Here is a 14,997-nt window from a genome sequence, read left to right as displayed (position 1 = left end):
CGTCCCCGCGCCCGGCCCCGCCCGGTGCCGGTGCCGCTGCTGCCGCCCTCCCGCGGCGGCGGGGGCGGCTCCGCGGGGCTCCCTTCCCGCGGGGCGGGACCGGGACCGGCCCCCTCCGCTTCCGCCCGCGCGCGGAGCGCCCGCCGCGGCGTCACGTGGTACCGCGGCCTGTCCGACATGGCCCGGGAGCGACCGGGACACGCCGGGATCTGCACCGGGATTGGGATCGGCACTGGCAGGAGCAGCGCCGGGAGCGCCCGGCCCGCGCTGCCGCCCCCCAGTGAAAAAAATGCGGGCCGGCTGCGGCCCCCCCCGGCCCCGCGGCGCCCCCCGGGGCGAGCTCGGGCGGCCTCGCTCCCGCCGCGGTCCGTTCCATGTGCCGCTGGTCGCACCGGAGCGAACAGGCCGCCGAGGCCTTTTCCGGAGACGTAAAGCCCTGTAAAATAAGCACAAGTGGGAACTAAAAAGTGCCAGGAGGGGTTTTGAGGGAGGTAAAATCCCCTGGAGCTGGTAACATGCTGCACTAAATATCTGTTGCCCAGTGTGGGGATCGTTATGGTTAATGGGATCCAGTGTCTCACTAGGCATTTCGCTTTCTTTCCCCTTTTGTTCAGATGTGTTACTGGTAAATGGGGATTTTAAAAATCACAGAATCACAGAATGTGCTGTGTTGGAAGGGACCTGTACTGGTACTGAAGGATTTCTACACACTGAAAAAGTCAGGATTGAGGAAGATGATGCTGACCCCTGCAACGGCAGTAACTTCATCTACAATGTTCCAGAACACGTGTGCTCACATTTGTGATGTTACTTGTTTTGCAGGGTTATAAGTGTTGGTAGATGTGTGTGTGTTCTTTGCACTCCGGCAGGAAGCTGGGTGAGGGAAGTGCCACTCACCGTTCCCTTCTGTGACTGTTTTCTCTGTACATTCATTTCAAAATAAAAACTATTTTAATGCTTTACTAAGACACCATAAATGTTCCATTTTTACCCAGAAGTATTTGTGAGATAAGTTATTCGTACTTCCTACTGTACCAGCAGTAAATGCTGTCATTCTTTTCAGACCTAAAAGCAGAACATACACATTGAGCGATGTTTTCTAAAGCAAAAATAAAAGAGGATGTAACAAATACCACATCAGTAGGTCTTAAACTACAGCTGAGCCATCCATGCAGTTCAAATCAAGTAGAAAAAAGACCAATCAGCTCATGATTCCTGACCAAGGGAACTCCACCTAAAGTATTGCTTTATTCACAACTTTCCAAAGAAAGTTACCAAAGTATTACCTTGTGTAAATATTTCCATAGCATGTCCTTTATATTTCACCTACTCACCATTGATTCTTCTACAAATTGAGAGAAAATATTATCCCAATTTAAATTAAATTCTCCCTAAAACTTGAGTTAGAAAAGACCAGATCTATTAGGTTGCAATTCTGTATATCTGCTCCCATCTCATGAATTCCTGTTTTCCTTTTGCTAAAGGCAAAAAAAAAAATCAATGTAACATACTATCAAGATCCCTTTTTGTAACAGTTTTGTGATGACTTCATGCCCTAGCCAAACCAGTTAATTTTCCTGCCAAACAGCTTTTTGGGAAGCAGGTTCTCAACCCTCAGAGGCTGAAGAGATCCCTTGATTTTGTCACACGTTTGCCACTGTTTTCATGACACTTGTGCTTCTGTGGGAAGGGTGGTCCCTCAGCCCTGACTGCCTCCCGTGATGAAGGGACTGGATGGTTGTAGGGACAGAGGGATGTAAAATACCTTGATTTTTGTGAAGCCCTTGACACCTGCGGCTCCTCTCTGCCATTCCTTGGCTGTTCCTTACTGAAGCAGATGAAGGCAGGATGTGAGATGGATGCCAGCCAGGAGCAGGGCCCTCTAGGTGACCTGGCCCTCTGTGAACCAGCCACGCCGATTTTTTTCCTTCCTGCTTTGCCACTCTCCTGGTTTTACAGCCTCTGCTGCACCCAGTGAGAGGTTGATCACAATAAAGGAATGTGCAAAGTCTGCCCACAGACACCTCACCTCCTCATCATCTTCCTGATAGGACCAGCATTGGTACTGATACTTGTGCACATGCTGACGCTCCTGGCACACGTGACACACGTGTTTTTTTGAGCCCTCTGACATTGCCTCTGTGTCAGTAAGGGTTCTAAAACACAGCACAAAGACATATTTTTTTTCTGTCCTTTGGAACACGACCTGTTCTACAAGTACTAGTAAGGGGAGGATTTAGTCAAATCAAAACAAAGTCAAATCAAACACATTAGTCACATCCTCCCCTTCAGCTCTCTGGTCTCCAGACTGAGGAGTCCCAGCCATTCAGTGCCTGCCATTGAGCGGCTGCTCCTTCCCAGCACCGTTTCAGTTGCCTTTCCCTGTGTTTTGTCTCAGCCATTTGCTGCTGGGCTCCTCTGAGGTTGCTGGTGAAAAGGCTGCAAGCTGAGTTCCAGGGGGAACTCTGTGCTACTGCTCCTTGTGCTGATGCCTTGCCCCTGGCATGCTCCATGCTGCTGTTTTCCATGATATATGTCCTGGGCAGGGAGAAATAGGGAAGCAGTGGGAACCTACCTGTCCCTTGCGCTAGCACCTCAATTTAGAACATAATTTTTTTCGGGAAAACATTGCTGAAATGAGGCCAGGAGCAGATAAACACACTCTCAGACCTTCCCCCTAGTCGCAGTCTTTCCACCACACTAGAAGGGGGCATGGGGAGGCTCCCCATCCTTTTCCTGCCAGGCTGATGCTAAAGACCCTCCATTTCACATCCTTCAGCCCCCAGCCTCCCTGCACTGGTACAGTGTGACATTTCCAGAGTCTGGGCTTTGCTACCTACGTTTTTGCATTGTTTTTCTTGTGGTACTTTTCACAAATCAACTCTCAAACTGGTTCCCTCCTCATTCTCATTTCCTTGTTTCCATCCACAACGCTGTTACCTAACGCAGGGAGCTGCCGCTCATCCCAGTGTGCCTGGAGGGAACGGCACAACCACAGAGTCGTAGAAATACAGCAAAAAAAAAAAAACCACAAAAGAGAAACGATTGTTTCCTGAACGCTCCGGAGAACGGCTGTGGGAAGGAAAACTACAGCTCCCAGCAGGCTGCCGGGAGCCGGGGAAGGGCAGAGTTCACCGTCACGTTTCCAGCGGAGGATTCGGGGGGGGGGGAGGTGTTGGTGTCCTGCCACCACCAGAGCCAGAGGGCCTCTGGGAAAGGCAAGCGGAAAAGCCAACTCTGCTTTTCTTCACCGCCCTGACCGGCTCCGAGCCTGCCCGGGTAAGCGTCCGACTCCACAGGATACTTTGTTTCCCTGACTTCCTTCTCCTGCCCGAGCGTCACCAGCGGGAACAGCGCAGGGAGGGGAGGGACGAGAGCCGGGCGGCAGAGCAGCGATTGTACCCCCCCACCCCTCCAAATCGCGTCTCTAAGCGAGAAAACTCCGCTGCAGGGGCAGTGCAGGGGGGATGAGGTGCCCCCCCTGTGCTGGAAGAGCTGCTGAGGAGGCTCCTGGGGTGGGATTTTTGTACAGAAATCCGCGCGAACCGCGGGGAAAGTTCTTCGGGAGTTCTCCGTGCCGCCCGGTTGCGCTTCTGAAAGCCACCAGCTTTCTCGGGTTACACCAGCGAGCCCGCCCCCGTCCTGTCCCAAAAAAGCGCTTTAGCAGGTGGGAAGGATCTCTGGAGGGGTGCAGGAGAGCCAGGCTGCGGCTCCGGGCTCGCAACACCCGGGCAGGGCTCTGCTGAGGCCGCGGGGTGTTTGTGCCAGCGGCCTCACCTTCGGCACCGCTGTCTCCTGATACAACATGCTGGAGGCAGGAAGGTAAGTAGAACAGGGTCATTGCTCTGTGTGGACCGGGCTGTGAGATTCCAAGTGCCCTGCCAAGCCCCAGACTCCGGGCCTGCCATCTCGGAGTCCATCGGGATGAGAAACCGGTGCCTCACCCCCCTGGACAAACGCGGTTTGCATTAACCCCTGAACTACTTGTAGCTTGATGGGAAGCAAAATAGCTGACAGCCCCTGGGCTGAAGGTTCCTGGTTATGGGTGACACCCACCCTTTTTCACCCTGGGAATCATGGAGGGAGGAGCCTCCTCCTCCTCCACCGTGAATCACCGCTCCTGTGTTTCTGCTTATCAGGTTTATGGGCGATTAGTTGGAATTCCCGAGGCCAGGACGGACGGGATGGTGTCTGTGAGGGGGGTAGGACTTGGTCAGCCACTCGAACAGCGGGGAGAAACAGCTCCGTATGACCGAAGGAGAAAGTGAAAGGTGCAGAAGCCACAGCTCCAGGGGAAAAAGAAAATGGAAGAGAATCCAAGAGAGGATCTGTCTGGAGGTAAGGAAATCCCTATGCTTACTCCATCTACCAGGAAAATTCCTTTGCAAGAAGTATTTAACAGTGACATGGGAAACTGAAGCAAAATAAAAATAAAATAATCCTGTCTTTTCCAGGCCAAGAAAAGCAAGTTGCTATATTTTTTTTACAGGGTGAAAGATGAACAAGTTGCTTTCAGTTTTAGATTCCCATCTGCAACAGGTTTAGACTCTCTGTCCAGGATGGCAGCACAAGGAAGTCTAAAAATCCAGTCTAGGAGAGCTTTCTTCCATGAACCCCAGTGCTTCCCATCTACAGATGCCTAAATAATAAGCCAGTTTTCCACCACCTATAGATGAGAAGCCTCTGGAGGAGGCAGGGCAAGGAGTAGTTTGTGTCCAGCTTGAATAGCAGGATATCTCCAGGTTCCTCATGTTTCAGTTTCTGCTGTGTAGTTACATTCTCCAGAAGCTTTGTTATGACAATATACATACCAGTATGTCAGTGATACGGTGATGTCATCACCAGCTCAGATCTGTCCTAGGCAGTCAGAGGTGTTCCTGTAATAATCAGCAACAAAAATGTAAAAATCGTATTCTGACACATGCCAAGTGCAGCTTTTTCTCTCTTCTCAAATTAGAGGGAAGTTCCTTGCCATTTTTATCAGTCTTTATTCTAATTGTAGCATAATCACTTCTGTTATTATAATGCTTGATCATTCGTAAGCAATTTTTCACAAATAGTGGCTGAAATTTGAGCTGCATTGTTTGGTTCTTTAAGATCTAGAATATGTCACAAATGCTCGTGTTCAGCCTCAGAATTTCTCTATTGAATTATGCTCCAGTGTTTGCTTTTAATTATATGTTGCCATAGCTCTTAGGGAGAGCTCCAGGAGAGGAGCAGAGACAGAGCACAAGCAGAATTATCATTTACGTTCAGGCAGATGCTTGAAGTGCATTGGCATAACTGCACTCAACATCAGCCTTAGAAATTCTTCAAATCCACTGCTATCTGTGAAAACCCTTATCTGTGGAAGATGTAACATATCCCACCACTTAATGAAGGAATTGCCTGCCCACCCCACCAAGGACATAGGCTGGCATTGAGTTAACTTTAACACAGCAGCCTGTACAGTGCTGTGGTTTGGATTTGTGGGTTTACAGAAGAAAATGTTGATAACACAGCAGTGTTTTGGCTATTACTGAAAAGTGCTGGCACAGCATCAAGGCTTTCTCTTCCCCCCCCCCCTTCCCTTGCCAAGCAAATAACCTGGGGTGGGTTTATTGGGCAGGGACCCAAGGTGGGCACAGGGTTGTTGAGTACAGTGTAGCATCACGCTCAGCAGCAAAAACTGGGGCACAGGAAGAAAGGGAGAAAGGGGGATGGCTTCCAAGGTGGCCACTGCTGGGAGACTGTCCTGGCATCATTGTAGGAGGTAGTGAGTGCTTGTTTGTCAATCTGTCCTGATTCCTCACCCTTCCCTTCACTCATTCAGCTGTTTGGATCTCAACCCATGAGTTTTCTCACTTCTGGTCACTACTCTCTCCCCCGTCTCAGTGGGGGTAGATGTTTCTGCAGTGCAAGAGCTGGGAGTTTTAAGGTTGGTGGTAAAGCACTGGGCATTCCTGACTCCTGGTGGCTCACTGGGCTTGTGAACTCTGATCCCAACAGCTGGGCCAAGCCAAGGTGAAGTGGGAAGCACAGCAGAGCATCCTGTACACCAAGAGCCCACCCAGGAAACACTCGAGCAGCCAGTGACAAGCAGGTCTGAGACCTCCTGCAAACCAGAGCAGGACTCTTCAGTGCGTGAACCAACTGCTGGTGGAGGAGAGACAACACTGCTGGGTTTAGCTGGCCCCACACTGGAGGAGAAGGCTCCCCAGGAAAATGAAAAATTGCGGGAAGAACCCGGGAAGACAAAAGATGGTGCCTCAGAAAGATCCCAGGAAGAAAAGGACTTGGATGAAGGTGAGTCTCTCCCCACCCCTGTGTACAGCACTTCCAAAATGCTGATAACCTCGGCCTTTGCTTAGAGGAGGCAGAGCAGGAAAAAGAGTTGTTGGTTCTTGGGCTGAAAGAAACTAAATGTCAGTCTGCAAATTTTATTCCCCACAGCTGGGCTGGCCCCTGGTAAAATGGACAGCAAAGGAGACAGCCCTGTCCATCAGGAAACACAGGAGAACCAGGAGACAACCAGTCAGTGTGAAAGCTCCTACAAAGCAGAGGAAGATGCTTTATCAGCAAGCAAGTCACTGAGCTCTGACAGTAAAGTGACAGATTTGGATGTGACTGCCACAGAAGATGTCACCAAGGACCTCTTGGCACAGAGGAGCACCAGTGCCTCTCTCCTAGTGCCTGAGCCAGAGGAGCACATAGAGCAAGAAACATGGGAGATTGGATCCCAAGGCACATTAAGGAAAAGACATGGGACCAAAGGTGAGCTGGTGGCTGCACACTGCTGCTCTTCCACCGTGCACATGCCTGCACTTCCCATGGGCATTAGAGCCATGGTATGGTGAGATCCCTACTGCCCACTGTCAGTTTTCCAGACCGAAGCAGGAAAGAAGGTGTAAGAAATTAACTGGCTTCTCTCTTTCTCTCTCCTTTCACTCCTCCTTTTCTTTCTTTGAAAGGCATGAAACCACACTGCACTCTGCACTGTCTTTCTCCTTGCCCAGCCCCAAAAACAAAGAGCCAAGACTCAGAGCAGCATTAACCCAAAGCAATATTCACTTCTAACTCTCCCCTCAGCTGGTTGCTTCCGGCAGCATTTGCTTTTCTCACTACAGCTCATTTCACCTGTTCCCTCAACAGTGAGTGTCACATTTCTTTCTCTTACTGCAGGGCACACAGCCCCAAACCCAGAGGCTCAGTCCTGCCTGCAGAACGTCACCTCCCAAAACACAGACCAGGAGAAGCCCAAGAAGTCCCTCATGCTGAAAGGTGAGGAAAAGAAGCTTCCCTTGCATGTTACTCACCGACCAGAAGGCACTGATTCTCCAGGAACAAGTAATGAAGCACATTTAATTCTTCTTCTCTCTTGGGACCTTTCAAAGCCTTTTCTGAGGGTTTGAGGGAAAAAACATCCTCTTAAATGCAGGCCCAGTTTCAGCAGCTTTTTCTCTCCAGCTCTCCAGCCTCAGAAGAAGGCACATCATGTTCAGAGTACTGAGGGTGCCCTGGGATGTTCTGGGAGGTCTGGGGTTCCTACACTGATAGTCCCCCACTCCTGCCCTGTGTCACAGGGCTCTAAGCAGGAATTGTGATCCTCATTGCACCACATGCCTCCTGTTAAAAAGTGACCCTGCTTTGGCATGGAGAGGGACACAAGCTGTTACCTGGACCTTGGTGTCCTCTGTTTTCTGGGCAGAACCACGATGGCCTTTGTTCACCCTGCAAGGCTCAGAGGGGGGCAGTGGTCACAGCACTTTAGCTGGGTCAGACACCTCCATGTGTGGTGTTCTGAATGGCCACAAACCTTAAAGAAAACACAGGAGGGGGAAGGAGAAGGAAGCTTGTGGCCAGCTGCAATTTCCTCAGGAAATTCTGCACAAAGCTGTAGCCTTGATTCCATCCCTGGAGCTGCAGCCCCCTCGCCTGGTGTGTAGGAGCATGGGTTTCACAACAATCCTTTCACCACTCCTGGCCAATCTGATCCACTTCCCCAGGGCACGGGGGCAGGTCTTAGAGGGGAAAAAGAGCCATCATAGCTACTTTCCGGCATGTCACTGCAGGTCACTTGTGACTGACTTCTGTTCCCCATCCTGTGTCTCTCCCCTGTTGAACAGGGCTTGGCATCATGGGCCTCATATTGCTCGGCTTCTGCATATTCTGCTTCGGCAACCCGACCTCCAGTTCCCAGCAAGCCCTCAAGAATGCCACAGAGGCATTCCTGTTCCAGTTCAAACAGCTGGAGAAGATGTTTCCGGGGCAGAGCCCTTACCTTTGGAGTCGTGGGAGCAAGGTCCTGAAGAAGCACCTGAACTCATCCCACCACATGCAGCCGGCCATCATCATCCTGACGGCCGCCCGCGCGGGCGAGCGGACATTGCGATGCCTCAGCACCCACGTGGCCGACTCCTACTCGGCTGCCCTGCAGGCCAGCACGGTGCAGATCGATGGCAGGGATAAATCCAGGCTCCAGAGTAACCAGGCCAAGCTGGAGGTGGACGAGGAGCTGAGCTCGGCGTTCGAGGCCGGGGGCCGTGCCGCGGTGATTCACCGCTTCGAGCTGCTGCCGGCGGGGGCCACCCTCATCTTCTACAAGTACTGCGACCACGAGAGCGCGGCCTTCAAGGACGTGGCCCTGCTGCTGACGGTGCTGCTGGAGGAGGAGGTGCTGGAGACCCACATCAGCCTCCCGCAGCTGGAAGAGAGAGTCCGTGACTTCCTCTGGGACAAGTTCATCACCACCAGGACCCCCGGCTCCTACGACCACATGGACTCCGACAAGCTGAGTGGGCTGTGGAGCCGCATCGCCCACCTGGTCCTACCCATCCACCCGGAGCAGAGCATTGAGAAGGGGGGCTGCCAGGCCCACACCAAACCCTAGGCACAAAGGCAGCCAGAGCCCTGGGGAGGGTTGGAAAGATGGCCCTGGCTGGCTCTGGTGCAGGCAGAGGCACAACCAGTGTTATTTCTCTTCACTTTGTTTCTCGTATCATCCTGGGAAGAGTTTGACAGGTACAAGTTGGTCCAGGTCGTTTGGGCAGCAGATGCTTGGAGGTGATAGATCACACACTTCCTTCTGGTAGTGGGAAGAGTGAGTATTTTAGAACTGCTAGTTGCACAGGAGAACATCAATGTGTGGAGAGGCAGGAGGGAAAAATAGGACTTTGCAGGTAGTGTTTCTATCAGGAAATACACGAATAATGTACACAACAATGGACAGAAAGATACTGCAATTCAGTAGCTCTTTCATCTCTCCTTGCCCCTCAGCTTGCCAGTGTCATATACATCAGTCTCACCATACACTTATCCAGAAGGTTCCTCTGTCTTTGCAGAGAACTGCTGGAACACAGACAGGTCAAATTCCCCAAAACCCAACATTTTGAAGGCATGCTTCAAAAAGAAAACCAGTTTGCTAGTCAAGGGTTTGACCAGTCAGCCCCAACAGAGTCCCACTTGCACACCCTGACTGACACCTAGCAAAGCCCAGATCCTGAATATAGGATGTTCCAACCATCCTGCAATTCAGAGATTCCCTAAACACCAACTACAAGAAATGTCAGGTTTTCAGCACTTAAACACTGCACTAACAGAGGGGATCCCATATGCCAGAGAACAAGCTCCAAAACCAGAGAGCAATGAAACATTTTGCTGTTGCTCAGATTGTGTGAAGCCTCAAGGGATTACACAGGTAAAAGAATAAGAAATACAGTGCAACTTAATGCTACCTCTTTTTTAAAAGAAGTCCACTCGATCCCTTTGCCACACAAAGTTTGTGACTCTCTCCTTGGGCTGGTGCATCACCTTTGGTCCTACAGGACAGATTGCTCTTCACCCAGGTCTCTGATCTGTGTGCAGGGCTGGGAGCCTCTGCCAGCCTCTTCCCAGGTGACTTTTCTTAATGAATGTAGATGTTAACGTTGGTATTTCAAACCATGTAACGTAGCACACCAGGTCCTTGCCCTCCACGGTTACGTTTGCCTCCCTGCCAGGCAGATGGAGCTCTGGAATACAGTAAAGCAACTAGGAGGAGAGCTGGTAAAGAGAAAATCTCTGCCATTAACACTACAAATCCTTAACAAAGCAGGTTGGTTTCTTACTGTGCCTCCTCTTCCGCGTAGAAGTCCTGGAGACACTGTGGGGCAGAGCAGTCAACTCAGGGAACACCTGGGGGATAGGTGCTGGTTACAGCATTTATAATAACCCAGCAGGCAGCCCCAGTGTCAGCCCCACGTGCCTGTGGAGAAGGAGCAGCTGTAGCAGATCATGGCTCATTTCCAGAGTGCAGCACAGACTGAGGCCTTGCAGAGCCAGGCTCTGTATCTGAACGAGAACAAATGGAGGACACGACAGTGTTTCTCAGAAGCTGCACCTCTGAGTGCTCCTTACAGCAACTGGACCCTGGCCTCGGATGGGTCTCCTGCCAACAGTGCCTTGCTGATCTGCCCCACCAAAGGCTGGGCTGAGGCACAGCCCTGCGCCCTAAAACCACAGCCTGTCTCTTCTTTCCCCCCGCCGCGTGCCTTGACCTGTCTCAGGAGATTTGTGACCCCCTCAGGAGGAAGGGATAAAACAAAGGAAGAGGGAGGGTTATTTGTTCATGTTCTGGCCAAAGAACAGACTTTTTGGTTGGGTGGAGACATGAAGACAAGACCATGGGGGTTTTAACCGTGACAAACACTGGGCTAGATGTGAGAGCTGTCTGCTGGAGCCCAACATCAGCAGGGCAGCCCAGGGCATGGTTTTGTACAGCATACAGGTTGCTTCCTCCCCTCCCTCCTTTCTATTGCTATACACTACTTTGGTAACAGAAAACACTGTATCCTGCTCTGCACAGTTCAGTGTGGGTGTTGATGTAAGAACCAGCAGAGCATTAATCATGGTCTGCCAATATTTTGATGGAAATCTCTATTTTAACGTTATCTCATTTGCACATACTGTGTTTGCAATGCCTAGCCAAGGTATGCAAAGGCAGCTCCATGCTGCCTGGGCACATCACTGTGTCACCCACCTGAGCTCTTCCAATACAGAAATATTTTTATGACCTTTGAAAGACAGAATATCTGCTTGCTTCTGAAACAGGACTTCTATTTAAAAATAAATGATGAGATTGTGAAAGAAACCAGCCAAATGAGACCGGAGTCTTACCTTATTCCGTTCTTTTTTTCTAGCTATTTTCATTAAGCAAAAGAGATCATCATATTGGACAAAGTTCTATTTAGGTCAGGGCTGTAGTTGTGCAAACGAAGTGAATATTTGTTGCTCCTGGAAAAACTCCAAACAACGTTTTTCTCAGTTGTTTGGGACAAATATTTACAGCTTTTCCAACTAAGCCAAAATTAAAAACAAACCCCCAAAGAGTTGCTGAATTCAACCCAGGCTGAAACACACTGGGGGTTCGCATAATACTCAGTGATGATAATGAAACTGAAATCCACCGACAACTGAAATGGTTTAGAAATACAGAAAGCAAATATTTCTCATTTCAACAGATCGATTCCACTTGATGTCTCACAACCTCAGCACACACTAAGTTTTACTTTTGTGGTGAAATACTTTGCTGAGCTCTGGCCTAAACAGAGAGGGCTGGGGGGGGAAAAAAAAAGGAAAAAAAGAGGATTTACCCTGTTATTCTGGATATTCTTCAGTCCCTGTCCAGGCCCTGACAACCTAAATACTCATCACATTGGCATCTGCTTTCACATAGATGTTTATGTGATCGATTGCCAGAGGTAAACATCACTCATCTCCTGTTGTCTGATGCCAGAGGTTTGGTCCTAGGCCAAAGATTCAGATGAAAATCCAGTATCACCACTGGATAGCACCAGGCCTGGTCCTGGGGTCACTTCAGGGGGGACAGTAGGACCCCCAGCAAGGTTTCCACCAAGCCCTGTGCTCCAGCACATGCTTCCCTGGGGCACAGGCACAGCAGCTGCAGAGCCCCTGCCAGGGGACACCAGCAGGTGACACAGAGGTGTCACAGCCCAGAGCAGATAAACCCACGGCAGCTCCGGAGAAACTAAAGTTCCCCCTTGCCATCAGTTCTCTGATGGCTGTGACAGGTCAGCACAAGGCCAGGATGGAGCAGGACATGGCCCAGCTCTGCAGCATCGCAGGTGAATTATCCCTCCCAGGCACCAACCCATCACCCCACAGCTTGGAATGTCTCTGGGAGCACCTGTCCCTGCTCACACACACATCACCCAAGCACAGCCAGGCCACAGGTTTGGGTGGGGCTTATCAGTTGCCTACTTTTATGTCAATTATAAAACAAAATTCATTTTCAAGTCCTTATGTACCAAAAACTCCCCGAAATGAAAACAAAAATTCTTTTTTTTTTTAATTATCCTATTAAATAATGCATCATCCTCCCCCACTCTCTCCCTTTTTTCTAGTCCCAGTCTGCAGCAGCAGTTCTACAGGGAAGCATATGCTGCCACAAAGTGCTGAACAACCTTAAAAACCACCTTGAAAATAACACAGTAGCTCAACTGAGGGGCAAAACCAGTTTGGAAGGGCAGTCTGGGCTGCTTGACCACAAAATCAGCGCTGATTATCCATGTGACCCTGCGAGGTGACATTACCTTGTCATCCCCAGCCCTGCCCTTTGATAGGCATATGGTGTCACATCTCTTCTTACCCCTTTGCACCAGCACGGGCTGAAGCTGGCAGAAGGCAGGATGCAGAGAGAAGGGATGAACCCATCTCAGCCACGTCTCTCCTGTCGAGCTTTCACCCCCGTGAGCCCTCCTGCAGCCCCGTGCACAGGCTCCGCTGCCACAGGGCTGCTCCCTCGGGGGTCACTCGGAGGCCAACAAAGCCTCCATTGTAAGACAGGTTTGCAGATAATGGGAGCTTAAATCTGTGTTCATCTCCCACCTTCGACTCTGCAGGGGGAGCAGCCGCACAATGAACCGCACAAAGGATCTTGGCCTCAGCCTCTGTGGGATGTGGATCCGAGAGCCTGCGATGAAAAGGCTCGAAGAATTGAGCTTGCAAGTGCGTTCCCCACACAGGGAGGGGGGAAAGTCATGGTAGGCATCCCACTGGGCTCTCCCCGCTGGGGCTGGGCTGTGCAGTTACGCTCAGGCTGGGGAGAGGCTCTGCAGATCCCTCATGAGGGCACTCAAGAGCTGAGGATCCCCTCCTTTCCAGAGGCAGTACACTTTAATTCCCTTCCTGACTGTGTTTGGAAGGTTTTTGGAGAAACAGCTGGCGGATGGAACCAAATTCAATGAAACAAGAGGATGAAATAATCCCAGGCAACTTCCAGGGAGGCAGGGAATGAGTACGAAGCAAGCAGCCCATGTGTCTGGAGGTGGCCGGCACTGACAGTGAAAAACACTGGCTATGGAGAGACTCTTGGGATGAAACCACGTGGCTCTGCTCTTGAGTGCTCTGCTCAACCTCGTGAATCCTTTAAACGTTGCCTGGTGGTAATACAGACCTGCTTATGAAACTGGGAAGCAACTGGGGAAAAGCCCCTTGTAATGGTAGGGCTGAATGCAAAACCACAAAGGGCTGCCAAGCTCACATGTAGCGTGTCCCACATCAGAACCAACTGGCCCAGTTAGAAAGTGGCAGCTTTATTTCATGGTCTGAACAAAGACAGTAGGAAAAAAACCACAAACTGGGAGAGGTGGATTGGAAATGATTACGAGACTGGAATTAAGTTGTGGTGGCTTTGTTAGCAAGGTTTAAAATTAATTAATCAGTTAAGTAACACTATCAAACCTTCCCATACAGTGCTTACCGTGGGAGGTGTCTCAAGACTACAAGGGAACATTTATCTCCCATGCCCTTGATCCCACATTGACTGAGAGCATTCAAAACCTGCACTGCACCTCGAGAAATAACAGCACTGATTAAATTCAGGATGTGGAATGAGAAGCAGCATTTAACACTCTTGTTGCCTTCCACACTCTGCTTGTATCACTCCTCGTGAGCACAAGAGGCTCAGGAGTGATGAAAGGGGATGAAAGCAGGACTAGCAAGAAGGGTCAGGAGAGAGGGGGCACAGAGGGGCCTGGAGGGGAGAGCATCACAGGCCACCTGGATTTGCCCTGTCATGCTCCCTTAGAGTATCCCATGCAGATCCCTCTCTCCAAATCACCTCTGTGCCGAGCTGCACTCCATAGCCTGCTTCTGCCTGCCAGGGCTCCTTCTCTGACACTGGTTTTGGGAGAGGCTGAAGAAGATCAGATGCACTGAAACTCACCCAGCTGGAGCCAGCCAGTCCCCCTTTTCTTCTTAGTCACAGCCTCTCCCCCACCTCCGTGTCTCTCCACAACTTTGCTTATCTGCGGGGCAGGGGCTGCCTCCAGAGGAACATTACACAGGGCTGCAGCAGGGCAGGAAAGCCAGGAATTGAATCTGAAGCTTTTTCCCCCTCCCTCCCTTTGTAGAAGGCAGCTCATGGTGCAACCATGTGTTTTGTCAGAGCTCCTCACCCTCATTTTCTCTGCCTGGGTCAGAAGCGGATCACCCCCTCCTCCCCTGGCCCCTGGCTGCCAGCAAACAGCTTTGATCAGGAGTCCCCGGCCGGTCCCCCCTGCTGACACTCCATCATTCCTCTCCCCTCCCTCCACCTTGAGGCTGAAACCCTTGGTGAGGGAGCAGTGCAGAGTGTTGGAATCACCTCCCCACACTAATTACAGCACATCTGGCAGGCAGAAACCGCTGCTCCCCAGCTGCCCGCCCCAGGCTGGGGACACCTGATGCCATTTGTGCACAGCCTGTGTCCACGGATCACAGCAGCCAACTCCCGGGATGGCCGAGCTGTGCCAGCAATGGAGACTGGCAGCACCTTGCCAGGAGCCGCCTCATGATCACAGCCACAGCAAGGGGTGATCCAGAAAGGGGCAGAGAAAGTACCAGCAAGCAAATTCGTTCCTCTCAAGTTGCATGCAGCGTGATTCTCCCCCTGTACTCGGCTCTGGTGAGATCCCACCTGGAGTTCTATGCCCAATGCTGGGGCCCCCAACATAGGAGAAGGACATGAACCTGTTGCAG

The 14,997-nt window shown here is 51.0% G+C and overlaps 2 protein-coding genes across 4 annotated transcripts in view; one reads left to right on the top strand and one right to left on the bottom strand.

Moving 5' to 3' along the window:
• The window catches only part of TOR1AIP1 (torsin 1A interacting protein 1), a 16,349-nt gene extending 16,170 nt beyond the window's left edge, over window positions 1-179 (bottom strand). The window contains exon 1 of the mRNA XM_027694536.1: window positions 107-179. Within this exon, the coding sequence (XP_027550337.1) occupies window positions 107-179 (73 nt within the window). The remainder of the gene's footprint in view (window positions 1-106) is intronic.
• A 2,912-nt stretch (window positions 180-3,091) lies between these two features.
• Window positions 3,092-11,110, top strand: LOC113973104 (torsin-1A-interacting protein 2-like). 3 transcript variants are annotated; one of them, XM_027694820.1, is made up of 6 exons: window positions 3,092-3,279; window positions 4,140-4,338; window positions 5,989-6,285; window positions 6,433-6,753; window positions 7,162-7,326; window positions 8,106-11,110. In XM_027694820.1, exons 2-6 carry the CDS (start codon window positions 4,305-4,307, stop codon window positions 8,867-8,869), a joined length of 1,581 nt encoding a protein of 526 aa, XP_027550621.1. In that variant the 5' UTR covers window positions 3,092-3,279; window positions 4,140-4,304; the 3' UTR covers window positions 8,870-11,110. The 3 variants fall into 3 exon arrangements, with proteins under 3 accessions (XP_027550621.1, XP_027550623.1, XP_027550622.1); XM_027694822.1 differs by having other exon boundaries at window positions 3,095-3,279; window positions 7,162-7,260; XM_027694821.1 differs by lacking the exon at window positions 3,092-3,279 and adding an exon at window positions 3,343-3,822.
• The last annotated feature ends 3,887 nt before the right edge of the window (window positions 11,111-14,997 follow it).

The sequence above is a fragment of the Neopelma chrysocephalum genome, unplaced genomic scaffold (genome assembly GCF_003984885.1).
Source record: "Neopelma chrysocephalum unplaced genomic scaffold, ASM398488v2 Primary Assembly neopelma1_98, whole genome shotgun sequence".
Taxonomy (NCBI): domain Eukaryota; kingdom Metazoa; phylum Chordata; class Aves; order Passeriformes; family Pipridae; genus Neopelma; species Neopelma chrysocephalum.
The sequence above is the reverse complement of the archived record's forward strand: the minus strand, read 5'-3'. Positions and strand labels throughout refer to the sequence as shown.